Here is an 18,899-nt window from a genome sequence, read left to right on the forward strand (position 1 = left end):
GGAAATTGGGGGCTTAGCTCTACTTAGTCACTGGTGTGCAAACTCCTACAGAAATTAACAGCTGAGCTGCCAGAGGAGGAAAATGGAAGATCATTTCCCTGCTTTGGTCTGGGCTCACTTGTGCCAGGCACCATCCAGCTGGATTTCCCACCTTACGCTGCCTGGAGAAGCTCCCACCCTTGTCAGAAGAAGCAGGCAGATCCCTGCAAACGTGGTGGCACTTCACCAGGAGTTCATCTCACTTGTTTGTGTGACAAATTCCCTTTCAGATCTTTTAAACGGGGGCAAAAAACCCTTTCCAACAAGCAAATCAAATACAATATCCTGGTGAGTGCTAGGTGTCCTTCTGAATCAACCATACTGATTTTCTTTCTGGATTTACTGTAAGGTACTAGAGAAGGTTTGTATGCTGACGTGCCTGTAAATTGCATGGTGTTTTAAGTACTGATTTAAAGTAATGCTCTGTGGTAAACCTCATAGCTTACCTTAGATTGTAGTGTGAAACTTACAGCAGGAAATTTTTTTCTAAAGAGCCCTTAAGAAGGGAGGTGTATTTAAACAATACAAGTGGTTGATTGCTTCACAAATGGTGGGACTGAGAGGTAGAAATGCCTCTCATTTCCTTTATGAGCATTCACAAAAGTTTTAAAGATGATTTTGTCTCCCCAAACAGCCTGCTTTGTCTTGACAGGTGAGGGGACAATACATAATAGATACTTTCCATATAGGAAGGGCACTCTCTTCTTTGTTTCCTTTGCTTGCTAAGAGAAAGCTAAAGAGGGCGTGGAAGTAAAGTAACCTGGAAATGGAAATCTGTGTAAGTAATTATATTATACTTCACAATTAAATTTGCTTTACAGGAAGATCAGTGATAGGTAAGGTGGGTTGGTGCTTTTTTTTTTGCCTAGAGGTGAATTGACAAGGAGGAAATTGGAGCCAGCAGAAAGGGCAGCAGGAATAAGTTTTGTTGGGACAGTGGGAGGAAAGTCGTAGAGAGGCACTGGGACTACGAGCACGGTGGTGACATGCTGCCCTGAAGAATCCAGTTTCGATACTGGAAGAAGTCCAAGGGAATTAAGTAACTGTGTTGCACTGACAAACATGGGATGTGAAGCCTCCGACAACCCAGAGCCCACAGACCATAACTTGCCTGCTAGCTGAGCTGGAGTGAGGATTGACAGGGAGAAGGCAGAAGCAGGAAACAAGTATGGCTGTGCAGTATTACTGAGAAGCATAAAGAAAACACTCCGCTTCTGTCAGTTCTCTCTTCAAAGGGAGCCTGCTGGGGAAAATTTAAATAATCTTTTCCAAAACAAAGCAGTTCTTCTTTTACTCTCTCACTAGTTCCCCAATGTCCCTCAAATTCACCATGAGCATCGATTCTGGTTTTTTATTTGGGGTTGTGTGCTCTTTCATCTCCAGGCTTGCAAAGGAACAAGAGAGTGATGGGGCTGATTTAACCTAAAACAGTAGCTAAGAAAAATAACTCTTTAAAACATAGGAGCAAACATAGAGGCTGTAAAGAGAAAACTGTACTGCAACAGCACTTAGTTGTGTAGATAATTAGCTTTTAAAACTTTAATTTGGGAGAGTCTAGTTATTTACAGTAGATTCTGGTTATTTGGACACCATAAGTTTTCTCTGTCTGTTTTCATGCTCTGTTTATGGAAACTATTGACCATACACAGTGAGTTTGGTTACTTATTACGTCTAGCCAAAGCTTTCTATTAGTGACCAGTGGCTTTGGCAAGAGATTAAACTGGAGGAGTATTATTTTAACAAGAAGGGGAGTAGACATATTGCCAGGTAAATGTGGAAGAAAGAGAAACTAGTTGGGTTTACGTTAATTTTTTTGAATATAAGCACATAAAACTCTTCACCTCACTTCCAGCCCTGTGCATACAAACTACATACCATGCTCAGGGCCTTTTGGATGATGCCTTCGTCCTTGCTCTCTACAGTAAGCTCATGTGATCCTTTCTGGCTTCAGTGAGGCTACATACAGGTAGATAGATGGCAGGTCTTTCCACTCTTATGTCAGGGCAGGTTTGGGATCTTCAGCTGTGGAGATTTATGGGATGATGCCTTGGGTTTTGAGTTCTTCTCCTCTGCAATCAGAAGCTGCAGTATGATAATCCCTGTAAGCTGTAACCCCTCTAAGGGGGTTTTGAGGTTTGTCACTGAGTTTGGGAGCATGACCTCATGTGCTGCTTTTCTTACCACTGTCCTGACAGTGACGAATTGAGAACCTACAGAGTGACTACCCTAAGCATACAGTTTCTCCTCACACGCCTTTACCTCCCCTCTGGCTGTTAATTTCCCATCTACAAGGTTGAGAGTGTGGGGCAGAAACTAGTTAGATTGTATACCTTGTAAAGTCAGGAGGTGGAGATGGCAGCTGCTTTAAGGACCTTAAATCCCTGCATGCAGTCAGAATTACACTCATTTCTGAGCTGCATCTGTTTTTTTCCACCAGTGTGGTAAGATTCATGTATGTGTAACATATAGGAGAAGTCAGGCTAGGGTTAGAGACTCCAGTCGCTATTATGTTCTTGCAGGTATGGATGCAGAATTCCTCTGGACTCCGATGTGAGCCTGTCTTCAGCTTGTAAAATTAGATTGCCTGACAATCTGTAGTAATGCTGTCACAAGAGACAAAAGACAGAAAGTTGAACCTTCAGTAGAAATATGACAAGAGGCCAGGTACTCAAATCAAGCCTCATTATTACATTTCTTTCAAGACAGTTGTCATTTCCTTTACAATTTTCTGAATTACCATAACGAGGATTAATTTGCCTTCCAGGTTGCCTTACACTGCACTGTTGTGCATACAAAAGGCTTGTTGTAAAACCTTTTGAAGCACCTCAGTTCAGGCAGAGGTCAGGAGACACAAGCTTGTGTGCTGCCAGGGAAAAATGAAAAAAGGAAAAGGTTTTGAGGCATTCATGCAGCTTTGAATGCTGCTCTTGGCTTGACTTTGAGGTCTGCAGTGGCCTCTTCAGGGTATGGATGTCTCATTTGTGTGGGAAAATCTGAAAGTAAGAACTACAGGAGAAGGTCATACAGCTGTACAGGTTGTGCTCTTCATTTTTCAATGGTGGGAGCAGAGGGAGGTGAACGCCTACAGCTGCCAGTGTAGTTTGTTAAAGATAAACCTGTAGTTAGGAGCACCTAAAATGAGAAAAACATTTGGGGAAAGCAAAGAGCTTTGAACTGACTTTGTACAAGGCTTTTCCAAGTTCACTTAAGGATGGGAAAGAGGATGCCTGAATGGGGCAGGAGAGATGCAGAGAATGTGACTGCTCAGGAAAAGTGAAAACGTGATGCCCAGGAAGAGGACAAAATGGGGATGAGGGCAAGAGGAAAGGAATGCTTCTTGAATGCAGTAATTTCTGGTCATCTGTCTTGCAGATATGTGGAAGTGCGGTGTTTAGTACCTGATCCCAGCCCTTGTGCACCAGATAGCAGACAGAGGCTCTGAAAGTTATGTCCCAAATGTCTTCCTTAAGTTCTCAGCAGTGTGTTTCTCCATAGCAGTTATGTTTTGTCCATCTATGATCACAGTATCTGTTGTTCCCTGCTTCCTTTAGACTGCCACCCTTTGTGCCGTCAGTGTGTGGCCAACCTGCAGGACACTGGCAGCATCTGTCTGAAGTGCCAGAACGCCCGTCACTTGCTCCTGGGGGATCACTGCATTCCTGACTGTCCGGTGGGATACTATGCGGCGAATGGTGCCTGCAAAAGTGAGTAGTCCCTACAGGTGCCTCAAGTAGCTGTAAGGGACCACCTGGATCCTTGCGAGATGTTCCATGAAATGATTCCTGTTTAGTAGAGAAGGTTGGCCCAGCTGGCACGACACTGCACTGGAAGCTAGAGATGTCCTTCCTGGCTAATAACTCTGCCAGCTGGCTGGGAGCACTCTTTCCTTGCTCCATGTAATCTGTGTCTGCTTTCAGACTAGGAGTTCATTGAGGCAGACAGTGCTGTACTGTCCTGAGCACGTGCTGAGGCTACTGGGACCTAGGCCACTGTTACAATACGATTAATAAGTGTAATGAGTACCAGACAGCAGTATGCTTGTGAGGAGGAGGTGAAGGTGAGTTTTTCTCTCTGGTAAATGCCATCTCTCAAAAATGGTGGCACAGAGAATAGGATGACACTATGTTCTATGTAGGGTAGCTACCCTGAGGTCACTCCTAGGAAGACATGGGCTTCTTAAGCACAGTAATATCCTTCACTTGAAACAGAGGCTTTTTGTGTGCCCATCACCAAGTCTCCAATTTGTGTGGTACCAGTACAGTTCTGGGATGCTGACACTTGAAAATATTTTTCTGGATGTCTGCTTCAAAGGGCTGTGCAATTTCTGCTCACAGAAGACAGAACTCTTGCTGGTAGCAACTTCTTAGGACGTTTTGCAATGTGAGATGGAACATCATCCTAGCTGAGGCCTCTCACGGAGACTTGTCTTGCTACAGTAATGGTCCAAAAGGCTATCGTTCGTAGCAGCTTCTAAAACAAAAAGACAATTTCATGCAGCCTTTTAGGCCGGCATGATAGATGCAGAGCTCCCGCTGCGTGGGTGAAGCTGCACTGACAACACATTTTATTCCCTAGCCTGCTCTTCCTTCACCTGTCCCTGGATCTCCTTCAGTTTTTGTTGTTGGTATGGTTCCATATTCTGATCATTGTCTGAGCTGATTTGTATTTCTTGGAAGAAGTAGGTTGCTTTTCTTGTTATGGGGCCAACAGAGACATGTTAAAGCCCAGCGCATCTTACACTGAGCAAAGCGTATTGCAGTTTATTTTAAGAGAAATAAATCAAGACAAGAAATTCTGCACAGATGATATACGTTAAGATGTAGATGTTCCCTTTGCAGGAAGTGGCATTTCCTAATCCAGTCTAACAACCAATGGTTCACGTTTCAAAGCTTCTCGCAAGCACTCTGGGAGCTGTGGGTTTATTTATCTGTTTTTGAAAAATGAAATCTCAGAGATGTATGAAATATACTGTGTCATTTAATTGGAAAGAGCCCTGAAAGAGATATTTTGCTTTCCTGGAAACTTAAGCCTAGGGATAACATTTCTTCCCTTTGGTAGAAAGGTTTCATTTAAAAGAAGTTTTGCATTATTCAGACTGTATCAAAGCTCATATTACATTTTGTGCTAGTTTTTAAGATCTCTAGCACAGCGTAATGCAGTCACTTCTCTGATTTCTTTGCCCACTTTCACTCATGATTAATTTGGCCTGATAGTTGTAATGATGGCATCAATCTTTAGGTAAAGGCCTATCAAGAAATAAAACAGAAATAATTTTGTGAGTACGTACCCCCTTTGGAGACATTAATAGGATGCATTAGCCTCATCCACTGTGGTATTTTAAATCTCTTCAATCAGACTAAGAAGCACAAGAAATGGGAGACAAAGGGATGGAAAGGAAACAAGGAAAGAAAATAAGAGGGGTGGCATAAAAACATCTCTTAAAAAATGCAGGGAAAGAAAAAGATAGTAATGTACTTCCTCGCTGGAGGCAGTCAGTGATACTGCTGGCTGTGACGAATCACAGAAGGATCTTGTAAGACTGAGTATCTGGGCAGTAAAGCAAGGGATGGAAGTTTGGTCTAGGCAGGTGTAATGATGCACAGAGGGATACCCGGTTCTAACCTCACATACAGAATAATGGCACCCTTGCCATGATCTTGAAGTGGTGATCAATCAGCCTGTGAAAATGGCATCCCGGTGTTCAACAATGTTGAAGAGGCAAGTCAAGTGTTAGGGGCTAGTACAAAAGGAAAGAGGAATAGAAGAATTCATTCTGCCACTAGCTAAGGAGCTGCGTGCTGTGAGCAGTTCTGCTCATCTCAGAAGGGAAGGGCAGAGGGACTGAATGTGCAGAAGGAATGGCTTCTGTACAGCGAGCAACTGAGTAGACCACAGTGCTTCAACCTGGAAAACAGGAGACCCATAGGAGGGGGGAAATGCGACAGAGACCTACAAAGTCATGAGTGAAATGGAGAGAGGGTGCATAGAGATTGACTCTTCTCTGTCAGTGTTGCTGCTTGGAATAGTTAGCAGCTGTGCAACTCCTGCCGAAGGGATGGATGGAAATCTTCCGGGAGGTGTAGAGCTGTCAGAAAAGCAATAGATGATTCCTAAATGCACAAAGTGCATCAGGCTCAGGAGGATCTGACCTGAAACTAGTTGAGAGAAAGCATGAGAGGGAGGTACTGATACACATTTGCCCTTTTTTTACTCCTTTCTGAGAAACAGGTTTTGGCCATATCCTGTGAAGTTGTTCTTAAAGGGAAGGGAAGGTTGAAGAGAAGAGGAATGGGTGAAAAGAGAGAAAAAAGAGAACAGGGGAGAGAGCTAGTGTGCATGGCACACAGAGCACGAATAAACCCATTTAATCCGTCTGTCACAAGCTGGGTTGGCTGTGTTTCTGATCCTGGGCGCTGTGCACCAGTAAGGGCTTAGACTTAGCAGGAACTTTTGGTACTCTATCACCATGCTCAGTCTCTGAGAGTGCTTCTGCTGAACCTCGTGTAACTTACTCGAAGATCTACTTTTTCTTGAACAGAAACACTTGCTCTTGCTGTCCCTGCAGGGTGTCACCCCTCATGTAAAACCTGCACTGGTGGGGATCCTTTTTCCTGCTCTTCCTGCAACACCAGCCTGGTTCTCTCCCACGCCAGCATGTGTGTGCCAGTCTGTTCCCCAGGATACTACAGAGATGACAGGCAGACCTGCAAACGTGAGTGTCTCTCTCCAAGCCATCTCTCCTTTCCACAATGTATTCACTGACATGCCTTTTCTTGTTCCTTCACTTGCTATTCCTTTTGCCAGGAAAAGAAAGATTTGAAGTGCCTAAAAATTTGATATGAATTGACAGAGGCAATTAGCTGCCTTAGAAACAGAGCCTACAGTGTGGTTTAAATTTGAACACAGTTGCAGTTTTGTTATTGACTTCAAAGTCAAGAGGCTTTGGGCCCCATAGTAAAAATCTGCAGGAGAGTTTGTGTAGGCTTCCTTGTCAAGTTGTCTAGGTGGTACACAGGGAAGTGGCCAAAAAGCACTGGTGGATTCTGGGCTTTGTGAAAACTTGACATGTTTAGACCAGTTTTAATCAATTCTTACTCAGGCAAACTCCCTCCCCACTGCGCTACTTGCCAGTACCTGCCATGGAAGCTGTATTAAGACTGTAGCATTTATGCTATGGTTTTCCACATATGAAACCTCAGTAGAAACAAGGTACAGCTTAGTAGGCAGAGCCCTGACTGATTTGAGCTATGATATTTTTACCTCCTAATGATCTGATGCAATCTGGTGTTAAGTCCAGTAATCTTTTATCCTAGTCCTGCTGTCCTTTGTGAATCTCTCAGGGCCTCTCTTTTCCTTTATTATTCTATGTTCACTCTGGCCCTGACATCAGTTGGGTTATTCTTCACATAATTATTGGGCTTGATGTTCCAAAATGCGAAATTATATGGCCTAGGGACATAAAAAATATGAAAAACCCTGCTTGAATAGACCCACCAGAATACACACACCTAAAAATGAGTGAGTGCTTAAGTGATTTGGTTGCTGTGAACCTGAACACTCAGATTTGTTAAGTCCTGCATTACCCTGATTTAAATTAAACTGATTTATGATAAAATAACTCTGTTGCACTGCACTGAGTATAGGTATCAGTGTCATCCTATTTAGACCGAATTTCTTTACTTATGAGGTCCTACAGGAGGAAGCTGTTATGGTTGTCAGCTTTACCTGCCTTTTGTTGAAATATATGGTTCTCCTGAAACTATTATTTCCATCTTATCAGCAGAAATGGAGGCACCTTGCACAAGTTCAAGGAAATAGGTGGAAAACTTTGTACCATTTTTCTGCTGACAGAACAAAAGGATATTTAATAATAATGTAAAAAGGAAAGTAATAAAAAGGATGAATAAAAAAAAGGAATCATGTAATTCTCAGTGTCCTGGCTAGTTTCCTACAAGCTCTACGAGATATTCACTCTTCTCTCCTGCAGTATGGATTCTGTTATTGCTAACTACACCAGAATACCTCCTTTCCTAATTAAAATGCCCTTTTCAAATGAAAACTTTCCTATTGATAGCTCATCCCTTAGGACATCATTGTAGAAGTGGAATGTTCCTGAGGACTGTACCCTTCCTGAATTTGGTTCAGTAGCTCAAATGCAAATAGATTTTTGCAAGCAAATTCAACTACTCTAATCTCTTTATTGCAAATGCCTTTTTAAGAAGTGTATGTAGTCATTCTGGCAGGAGGCTCAAGGCAGAGTGTGTTGGTGCAATGGATTTTTGTCATTCCAAGTATCACTTGTGCCTTTTCAAGTGAAGTACTGCTGATAAACCATGTAGATATGAACTGTCCCAGGCTGCTGGAAAACCACCACTTACAGGTAATGAAAATTGTTTAAACAGAGGTTGGCTGTTAGGCTGAGAAAATTTGGTCTCTCTTCAATGTTTATTTTAGTTGCATTGCACTTTTGAGGAACTCAGGTTTGGAATGAAGTTCGGAGAGGTGCTGAGTGCATGTATGGACTCTTGGAGATATTTTTAAACTCAAGGACTTATTGGCCAAGGAACAGTGCAAAACTTAAGTTCTTCATGGGTTTAAAAATGCAGATATGGAATCATGCTGATAAAACAAGCAGACAGGATTGCTTTCAAATACAGTTTTTGCTTATTGTTCTGGCAAGCCTCCGTGGGTAACCCGATTTCTATAGACGGGGACCTCATGTGGAATGTTTTACTGTACTTTTAATAGCTGGATGTTCGTAGCACTTACGAATAGTAATTTTTCCATGTAGTATTCTTAAGGGAAATCAGACTGGCACCAGCGCACTGAAAAACAGCTACTAGATTCTTTAGGTAAACATTTGGTTAGAAATCATTGGTACCTCAATAAAATACAGACCTTCTTTGACAGATGAGCTAAAACAAGTAAATATTTTGAAGGGCACTGTGTTCTTGCTTCAGTGAGAGCAATGTGGGTATTTTCACATTTACTTTGGTATTTTCAGGTTTTGTGGTTATAAAACTCTGTCTTGAATTAAAAGCAAATTGAAGTGGATTTCCACGGTTAGCATATCACTAAATTAGCATTCCACAATTAGTGTATCACTGACACATTACTGCAAGTAACATGTCGGTATTTAGCACCTGAACTGTAATTGTGCTGAATCCAATGAGAAATTTTATTTGTTTTTTCCATTAAAAATTGCCAGTTATGCTTTATTCTTTAGTTCAAACACTTGGGGCTGTGTTTTCAGAGCTTTTTTCTGATTTATCATAAGTACAGAATTGAGCTTGGGCAAACATTCTGACTCTGTACTTAGCGACACTCAGGGGTAGTTGGCCAGGAATTTAGCAGTCACTTTTGCATACGCCATCATTGTACTTGCTAGTGGGGCAGTTACACTTGTTTGTGTAGAGCAGACATGTGAACCTCCCTGAGTTTTCTGCGTATTATTTTTGTAAAATTTTGTCTCGCCAGAATCGGAGCAAGCTTTTCAGTACATAGGTAAAGGGCTAGGAAATATTTTTCAGTCTTTCATAGCACATTGCTTTTAAATCTTCTGCTGTGAATTAGGTAGGAGCTCTGACATCAGACTGAGTACACTTGGCTGTTAGTACAGCCTCCTGAGAAGCTTAAACCCTGGACATCAGAGGTGAGTTGAAATGTTCTGAACTTCTGGACTTTAATCCTAGATTCAGTAAATCCTGGGATTATTTTTTTCTGGCATCTTTATTTGCTCCCTACAGCTCCAAAATTTAACACTGTGTGCAAATACAAAGGTGGAAACATTAACTGAAATTAAATGGGCCTTTGGTCCCACCAAGGTTTGCTAACTGGACTGCGGCAGTCTACTATGGTCTCCAAATTTGTGTGTTTAAGAGTTAAGTCTGGAATCACATGAAACGCAGGTTGCTTAAAGAAAATAAGAAAAACAGAAACAGGGATAGCTCCTATCTGGGGATTTGAATTCAAGGTTAATGTTTTACCCTGACCTGTCCAGAGGAGAGTAAGAGGCAGTGTGAGGAGACAGAACAGTCCATTCCAAATGGAAGGAGGCTTTTTACATTTTGGAGGCTATGAAAAGGAACATAGGAAGCAAAGACCCTGAGGTCTCCACAGGTGTCTCTCAAAAGGACAAGAGGAATAGCGAGGCTACAGGATAATACCATTTTTACTTGTGCAGTTGGCTGGTACATCAGTAATTACAGTTATTTTCTTTGTCTTTCCACAGCTTGCAACAGCCAGTGCCTGAGCTGTGAATCAGCTGCTGGCTGCACGTCTTGCAGAGATCCAGCGAAGGTCCTGCTGTTTGGAGAATGCCAGTACGAGAGCTGTGCTCAGCAGTATTATCTGGATTTTGCCAGCAAGACTTGCAGAGGTGAAAAATAAGTTGCTGGTTTAAAGAAAAAAAAAATAACAATTGCCTCATCTAAGAATCTGTTACATTGCAGCATGATCCGTGCAGGTGGCCTGCTTTAAAAAGTGTGTATGGGGGAGAAATTGCTCAGTGACAGACTACTTGCAAGATTTTTACAGTTTTTTCTCTTTTTTTGGCAGTCTGCTGTCACATACTTCAGCCTTTCAGTGAAACAAGATTATTGCAAATCCTTCACTTGTAAATGGTTTAGTAAGTGAGCCAGAAAACTTTTCAAGGGTCAGGTCCAGCAATTCATTTATTCACGGGTCAGCTGAATAACAAGTGAGCTTACCTGGCTAAATCTTTTTTAGAGTGCTTATAGGGCCTTGTGTACTTACATGCTTCTCTCTGTCTTATTAAATACTGCATTATTGAATGACTGCAGAAACAACTGTTCAGAGTGATTTAAAAGACACATGACTTCAAAGACTTCCAGAACTCCCAAGAAGAGTGTTCCATAATGGAAAGAAGTGAGGATAATGTGGCTTTATTGCAGCTAACACCACTAAGACCAAGATATAATACAAATGGCTTGTTATTCAGTGTTCATTTCTAGCTGGGTCTCTCAGTACCTAAACCTAGCTTAACTGAGTAGCATCTGTCCTGTTAACATTGCAGTTCTTCAGAGAGGTGACGTTGTCTGGTGTTTAGGGTGTTGGGATGAGGCAAGACTCTTGTCCTGGCTTTGTCTTGGACATGCTGCGTGGACTGGCGTAGTTCAGCTCACCTCAGTCAGTCTTTGTTTCCCTCCCTTTTGCTCTTGCCCGTTTGTCTGTCTCATCAGCCAAGTGTGTCTGCCATTAATTGCTGATACAGACCCTCTCAGTGCCACCAAGAAACAAACAGTGATGTTGCCAGCCTGCGTAGTCCTTGGGCACATGTGCATGGTTGGGACTCTGCTGAAGACTGGAGGAGAGATAGTACAAGGGCATGTGAAGGCAGCTCTGATCCCAGTTGGATCCAGTGTGTTTCTGGCCAGTGGACTTTCCAGAGGGACATTTGGACTGTGAGGGACAATGATTTCATTTTATTTTGGTCAGTTATTTGAAAACATGAGACTGATTATTGCTAATGAGCAACAAACTCATTGCTGGCAGACAACGAGCATTGCCACTTACAGGATAAAGTCAGGTTTTATGTGCAGCAAAACTATGCCAGTGTTAGCAGGCTGAACAAGAGCCAAGCCTGCTCAAATTTTACATTGTTAGAACATGTTACGGCCAAGGAGGGTGGGGGTATGGGGAACAACGTCTCTTGAGATGTAGTAAGTCACTTGGTATAAATCATGCTTTTTTATTTAGTATGTCTGCAAGTTTTTACTGTACTCTTTGCTTCTAGGGCTTACGTTACTGTAGTTTGTAGACTCTAAGTGCTAAGTGCTTGTATAGGGTGAGCATCTCAGAAAGGGCTGCCCTGCATTGACTATTTTTTCTTCCAGAGTGTGACTGGAGCTGCAATGCTTGTAAAGGTCCCCAGAGGACTGACTGCCTGCAGTGTATGGAGGGCTACGTTCTCCACGAAGGATCTTGTGTGGAACAGTGTCCTGCAGCTTTCTACAAGGAATCAGACACATGCCAGAGTGAGTTTTTCTTGAGCGCTACTTCTGATTGCTGGTGCCAACATGTTTCCCTGCTTGTCTGCAATTTGTGCACATCTTGCATTCAGAAGGTGCACTCTAGCTTCTGATTTCTCGCTGCCCTCCCGCACACACACGCAATAGAGCTGTGGTTCCTGCGGGATGTTGCAACACAGTGCAGGAAGCAGTTGAAAGCAATGTTGAGCTGAACTTTTTACGTATGACTTTTAGGGTGTGATCAACACTGCCTTCAGTGTCACCAACCAGATGAGTGCAGCCTTTGTGAAGCCCCATTTTTCCTCCTGGACACTTATTGCGTTCACAGTTGTGGGAGGCGATATTATGTGGACCATGCAAAGCAAAAGTGCACAGGTAAGCAAAGTGAGCCTGATGTCATGGAGAGGGACCAGGGTTGTAGTCTGTGTTCTGTATGCTGCTTTTTCTCTCCAGGACTGGGGTGAAGAGGAAGCACTTGGATGCTGTGTTAAACTTGCTGTTGAGGTGATGCAGTCAACCTGAGAATTAGATAACAGGCTATATCTGCATTTAGACATGCCTAATTCAGGAAGAATAAGATTCAATGTAGCTGGCTGCTGGGGGGGGTGTGTGTGTATGTGTGCACACTGTATATAAAAAACAGGTATTAAAACCGTATTTTTAGAAAAGTTTCTGTTGTATTTGTGGGTTAACAAGCTGTGTAGGACTTGAATGTGTATTTGGAGGTTTTTTTTCAAATTAGTATAACAGTTACTTAAAAACATGTTTCTTCCATTTGGAAAGTTATCTCAGGTTCTCTGTAGTCAATGGAAACTGGTCAAACGAGGAAGGAACTTCTTAACAACTCTTTTATCTCAACTCTTTGCCCCTTCTTTTTGATTATTTTTGTCAGGTAGGTAAGACACAAATAGCAGTGGTGCTTCTGTTCTGATCCCTGGGGACAGCTCTGCGCACCAGTGGCTGCATTGTTTTTGCAGTGTCTCAGTGGGGTTGTGCTTTCCATCCGATTCAGCTTGTCCTCCTGGATGCTTGGAGTGTGACAGTGACAGCCTGTGCCACCTCTGTGACAGCACCACATTTCTGAAGGAGAAGATTTGCGTTTCTGCGTGTGGCCAGGGTTTCTATGGCAACACGTGGACCAGAGAATGTGAAGAAGGTGAGTGTGTCTCATGATAAAGCAACTGAGCTGCCAGGCTTCCAGCAGATTTTAAGCCCAGAAGTACTGTTCATTCAGTGGCATTTTTGGAATTAAATTTTATGCGGTTTTGTGTTGACTGTTGAAAGTCAGCAGCTGTTTTTCTCCAACTTTTTTGTTTCATAAAACGTGCATGTATAAAACGTGGTTTTCTGAGTGGAGGCACATCTTTTCAATCGCAGCATCATTTATCATGAATGTTAAACAAATTAAAAAATATCTTGGGGGAAATCCCTTACTAAATCAACTGTAGTACTTACTTTTCTTTGTTCTAAATGAAGATTTACTAATCCATCTGCAGGGCAGGCCAGTATATGTTGGCTTTGAGTTTTGTGATGGGGAGCTCAAGATGGGAAGTGACTTGCCCAAGCCTCTCAGAATCAGTGGGGACTAGGATGGATTGCAGTTCTTCCTGAGATGGTGGTTGTCCATCTAGGTCAGTAATGAACAGGGCATTATAAGGGTCTGTTATCCAAACGATGGTAGTGACAAGCAAGGTGCTAGGACAGCCCATGGCTGTGATTCATTCAGTAATATTTTCAGTAATTCAGTAATACTTTTCCCTTCTTTATTTTTAGCCAGCAAGCATCCCTTGAGGTTCCATGTGAACAGTACCCTCACAGTAGGAATTGGTGGGGTAAAGCCCCTAGACCTGTCCTTACTGGGTGTGTGTGATCTGGATGGTGACACAGGACAGCTCTTGTTCCATATCGACAGCACTCCTTCCAATGGCAGGCTGGTGATGGTGGTGAATGGGAAAGAGGTGCGACTCAGCAAAGGCGACCACTTCAACTGCAAGGATGTGAAGGAGAAGAGAGTCTGCTTTGTGCACAGCAAAGAGAAATCCAGGTGACTCTGTTGAAACTTTTTTTAGAGCTCTTGCCTTAAAAAAGTGTGCGTATCTTGAGAACAGGTTTTTTCTTGTTCCTTGGAAACATTCTTACAGGGAAGCACACTTCTCACTGCTGTTAAAAAAATTACCAATGTACTTATACTGTACCATAATATAAATGATGGTGCAAAACTTCTCTGCTTATAGTATAAGAGGTCGCTGTGATCCAGCTACCAAACACATTGTGCTTTAGGGGTGCAGGAGTCTTTCTCACCTTTAGGATACTCTGCTGTGGGTTTAAAACTGACATATTAGTCTGGTCCTTACAACAGTTTCTTGATACTGTCAGGAAGATGTGATGTCACCACTATGCTCTGCGGCATAATCTGCATTCAGCCGTTACTTCTTTGCCTGCAATATGAGCTCTGTTAGTGTCCTGGGACAATTAGCAGTGATTAGTAGCTGACAATGCTCACACTGCAAGCATGTTGCAAGGAAGCAGATTCTTCCTGCTGCCAGGCAATAAGCCAGTCATCCTGCCAAATTTCACACTTCATTTACATCACCAGAAAGCCTTGGAACTAGACTGATATCAGTGGAATTGTTCTGAATTTCTGCCTGTATATATTAGGGTGTTCTTTGTTCCGTTGTTTTCAATAAGACTTTCAGGGTATCATTCTGATGCCAAGGGTTAGCTCACGTTCACTAGATTTAAGGGCATGGGTTTCTGTATTATGCTTTTTTTTTTTTTTTGTCTGCCTGGTAGTCACAGCAAAATATCAGGATCTTGTCTTGACATACATAACTACTTTATGTTCAAGATTATTGGATGTCATTATTGAAAAGTAAATAGGAAGCAAAAATGCTGAACAGTATGAGCTTCTGTTCCAGAGCCAGATAAGTGACATTTTTCTTAAGCAGTGAATAGCTGACATTTAGAATCAGTACTTTATCTTGGAGATGCCATCCTATGTGGGTAGCATTAGTTAAAGGGAAATGAGGATATATTATTACATAGTTAAAGGTATTTTATTACATGTTGTAACTGTTGTGACTTTTCAGGAAAAAACAGTATAAAAACATAATTGAAAAAACTTGAGCTGAAGCTTCTGTCACTAAGCTAGTCATTTTTACTGAGTATATAATATTTTTATCATTATCAAATCCTGCAAGAGCACTTCATTAATTTATATTATCCTGTATTTTGGCATGCGGGGGACTTGTTTAGGAAAGGACAGTTTTCCCTGAAGGTCAGCGATGAACAGTTCTTCTCCCATCCTGAGGTGGTCGAAATTCAAGCATTTTCAACACAGGTAACGTAACAAAGCTTGGAAACAACCACAAATTTTGTACCATTTGGAGCCCTGGTCTCTTGCAGTGATAAGAGAGGACCTGGGCTGAACCTGAGCTGGAGCTCAGGTCAGGCAAATTAGATTCAACACTCACTTAGTTGAGAGGCAGCCAAGAGTCATATGGAAGAACTAGACTTGAGGTAAGTGATAGAAGAAGCTGGCCCATGTAATTTTGCTTGTGTGGGTAATTGTAGCTGTGCAATCGTAGAGCAATTATTAGTGAGGGCTAAGGAGTACCCACAGTTTAAATTATTCTTTGGATCTGCAAATGGTCCAGTCCAGTCTCTTACTGCAGGGCAGTTGAACGATGATTGATCCCTATGGTAGAGATGCTTTGACAGTCAAGAGCATTTACTTAAATGCTGTGTTCTAGGACTGCTGGGAATTAAATCAGCATGAGCTATTTGAAGTGAATCTCTTAAACTGCTCACTGCTTCTAGGCAAGTTGATGCTGCTGTTAAGTGCCCATATCTCTCATATTGTTGTTATCTAAAGTCTGTAGTGTGATACCATGGAGGGGCCTCGGCCGAGATGATATACAGGCAGCACGTTTGTGACTCCTTTTCTAAGGGTAGGCTCTCGAAAAGGCAAGGTATGAAGAGATGTGTGAGATAGACATTAAGGGAGCGGGCACAGTATTACAGAAAGGAGGAGTTGTTCAAGCACAGCCCAGCTGCGTGTGCCAAGCTGAGCCTTTCAGCAGGTTGTATCATCACATCCCTCCAGACAGGCTTTGGTTCCCACTCAAGCTACAGGTGTTCCTCTGATGCTGCTGTGGGGGCACGGGCTGTGCTGGAGCTGCCCAGCCCAGCCTTCCCGCTTGCAGCTGGTTGTGCTGGCAGCCAGTTCACCATGGACTCACTTGAATGGGGTCCAGGTTTCCAGGGAGGCTTTGCAGCTTGCATTGAGCTTTTTCTGTAATCAAACTGTCTAGTTGAAAGCTCGATCAGACAGCTTTGCTTGAACCGAGGTTGTTGTGGCTACTTGGCATGTTCTAGCAGTGTAAAGAGACTTGAAAGTGCAAATGAGAGTCTGCTACTCTTAAGGCCCACTTACATCCTCAGAGGGGCATTAAATGCTTGATAAAACTGTAACTGGAAATCTGGCTATCATCCTTTCTCTTTTAATGCTGACTCCTTCCTGCCTATAAGCCTGACTCAGCGTCCATCCTCACAATGAGTAATTTAAGAAATGCATTTCTTTTAATCATTGCAGTGGTGGATGGGTTTGTGTCTGAAGGTGCTGGTGCTATTCTCTGCTTCATGCTGAGTGCAGTAGGAGCGTAGCCAGAAGCACAAAAACATGGTGAGCGCTGACTTGCTCACTACATACCATGCTGGGGGCCTGTGGGGGTCCCTAGTTTAATATATTTAGTGTTCCTTATAGGAAACAACTCCTCCTGAGATGCATAATTTCTGTGATTCTCTGACAATCTTGAGGCTTTGCATTGCTTGGATTTTTTTCCGAATTGGGATCCTAGAGAGGTGTTAGCTTCAGAGTTAGGAATTACAATTTTTTTAATTGCACTTTGTTGCTTTTAATCATTATATTCCATATTAGTCATTCCATAATGTCTGGAAGTTAGAAGTGTTCTAGTTTGTTCTTTAGTGTAAGACAGACTGTGGATTTTGATCCTGTTGTGTGTATATTGATTCTGGCTAGTGCTGAAATCTTTGCTCAGTCTAATCTCTTGTTTACCTCAGTAGGACATTCACCTAAGTAAGAGCTGCAGTCACTGCCCTAGAATACATAAGTGAGGTTTAATAATAGGAATTTTGCCTGCTGGTGCTTAATAACCCTGATAAGTTGTACATAGGTGAGATGGCAGCAGTTAGCGCTTCCCAGGGCTTTGACTTTGTCTCTGCAGGATCACCTCCCTCCTGAGGCAAGGTATTACCAATGGCAAATGATGTTTACTGGGATCAATAGAGATTGCAGATTTAAACTTTCTTGATAATGAAGAACTAGAGAACTAATTTAAACCAACAGAAGTGTGGACTCTAGCTGATCTTCATTCTAGGATGAATAAGGCTGTGTGGAGTCTTCAAAAATAAATAAATAATGGTGCTGATGACACCCAGTTTTGCTGTCTTGGAGATGGACTTTATCAATTTGAGATAAGCAAAAGTACATCCTTCAGTGTTAGTTGATTGACTCATTTCTACTTAGAAGCATTAATTCAAGCTTCTGCCTGTCAGTTTGGCTCACTGCTATTAGTAGCCTGTGTAGGTTATTCTCCCTCTCTCGGCATCCTTCCTTGCTTCCTTTTTTTCCCCTCTGCAACTCATTTTAAACAGATAACCTGGGCACGCAGGTTGTATGGAGTCTTATACTCAAGCATCAGTGCTCTGAAAGATGTCTAAGTTATCGAAGCTGTAGGTTATACACAGGGAGAATGTGGTGTGTCTCCATCCCCAACCTACCTTCAACCAATTATTCATAGACATAAATCTCCAGCATCGGAGCTGCCTGCGTTCCAGCTGGGCTTGTGGACATGCATGTAGCGTGTAGACCTTCACAAATAGTTGAGGTCTGTGTTTCAGTTTGAATTTCCATGGATAGTAATAAGGCAAAGCTGTGTCCCTTGTCTCTTACCCGTGCAGACAGCAAAAGGAGTACAGTCTCTAGCTGATAACTAAATTGCTCTCTCTACAAATGTCCCAAGTTTTTTTTTCCTTTCCTAAGCTTTGCCGTGGCATGAGAATCTTCTTTAAATGTAACTAGATCAGTCTAAATTGCTAGATATTCTTGGATCTGCCTGCTGGGGGGGAAAGTGCGGAGAGTGATTCTCTGCTGCTTAGAAACAGGAGGTTTCCGGGGATGAAGTGAGCCAATTTCCTTAACCCCACATTTTCGTTCCAGACTTTGATTATGATCAAATTGCTAAGGTTTAGCGAACACCTAAGAGGTGCTTTTGTGTTTCAGGCCCCATATGTGTTCAGAAATGAGGCCCTCCTTGTCCGCAGAGGGGAAGTTGGAACTATAACAGAACTGTTGCTTGGTGTGAGAGACAGTGACAATCCTCAGGACATTTTGCTGATGGTTTTAGAGGCTCCACGTCACGGGCAGCTGATCAGACCTCCTGGGGACTCAGTTTCTGCAGCCCACATATTCCACCTGGATGACCTTGCAAGCGGACTGCTGCGTTATGCTCACGATGGCTCTGACACCCATGATGATGAAGTTCTTCTGCAAGTGAACGACGGTTACCACTTCCAGAACATCCTGTTCCACATTAAAATTGCTCCCAAGGTACGTGCTGTGACATAAACCCTCACAGGCAAATTAGAACTCTGGAGAAGTATCACTATGTCACTGAGGTGTCACTAATCCTGCATTACCGACAGGCTGTGGTCAGAGACAGGAGAAAGTAGTGGATTGATTGAGTTTCTGAGGCTCACCTGAATTTTTGGTTTGCAACAGGAGTGGTTCAGCTCAAATTCTGCAGCTTTGACGATTCAAAGTCCACAGTTCTGGATAAAAAGATTTTC

The 18,899-nt window shown here is 42.6% G+C and overlaps 1 protein-coding gene across 1 annotated transcript in view; it reads left to right on the forward strand.

Annotated features, from left to right (window-relative positions):
• The window catches only part of FRAS1 (Fraser extracellular matrix complex subunit 1), a 179,045-nt gene that overhangs the window by 102,577 nt on the left and 57,569 nt on the right, over positions 1-18,899 (forward strand). The window contains exons 20-28 of the mRNA XM_075422090.1: positions 3,591-3,743; positions 6,605-6,751; positions 10,271-10,417; positions 11,895-12,035; positions 12,264-12,404; positions 13,042-13,185; positions 13,803-14,073; positions 15,285-15,369; positions 18,334-18,660. Of these exons, the coding sequence (XP_075278205.1) occupies positions 3,591-3,743; positions 6,605-6,751; positions 10,271-10,417; positions 11,895-12,035; positions 12,264-12,404; positions 13,042-13,185; positions 13,803-14,073; positions 15,285-15,369; positions 18,334-18,660 (1,556 nt within the window). The remainder of the gene's footprint in view (positions 1-3,590; positions 3,744-6,604; positions 6,752-10,270; positions 10,418-11,894; positions 12,036-12,263; positions 12,405-13,041; positions 13,186-13,802; positions 14,074-15,284; positions 15,370-18,333; positions 18,661-18,899) is intronic.

The sequence above is a fragment of the Opisthocomus hoazin genome, chromosome 5 (assembly GCF_030867145.1).
Source record: "Opisthocomus hoazin isolate bOpiHoa1 chromosome 5, bOpiHoa1.hap1, whole genome shotgun sequence".
In the NCBI taxonomy this organism is placed as follows: domain Eukaryota; kingdom Metazoa; phylum Chordata; class Aves; order Opisthocomiformes; family Opisthocomidae; genus Opisthocomus; species Opisthocomus hoazin.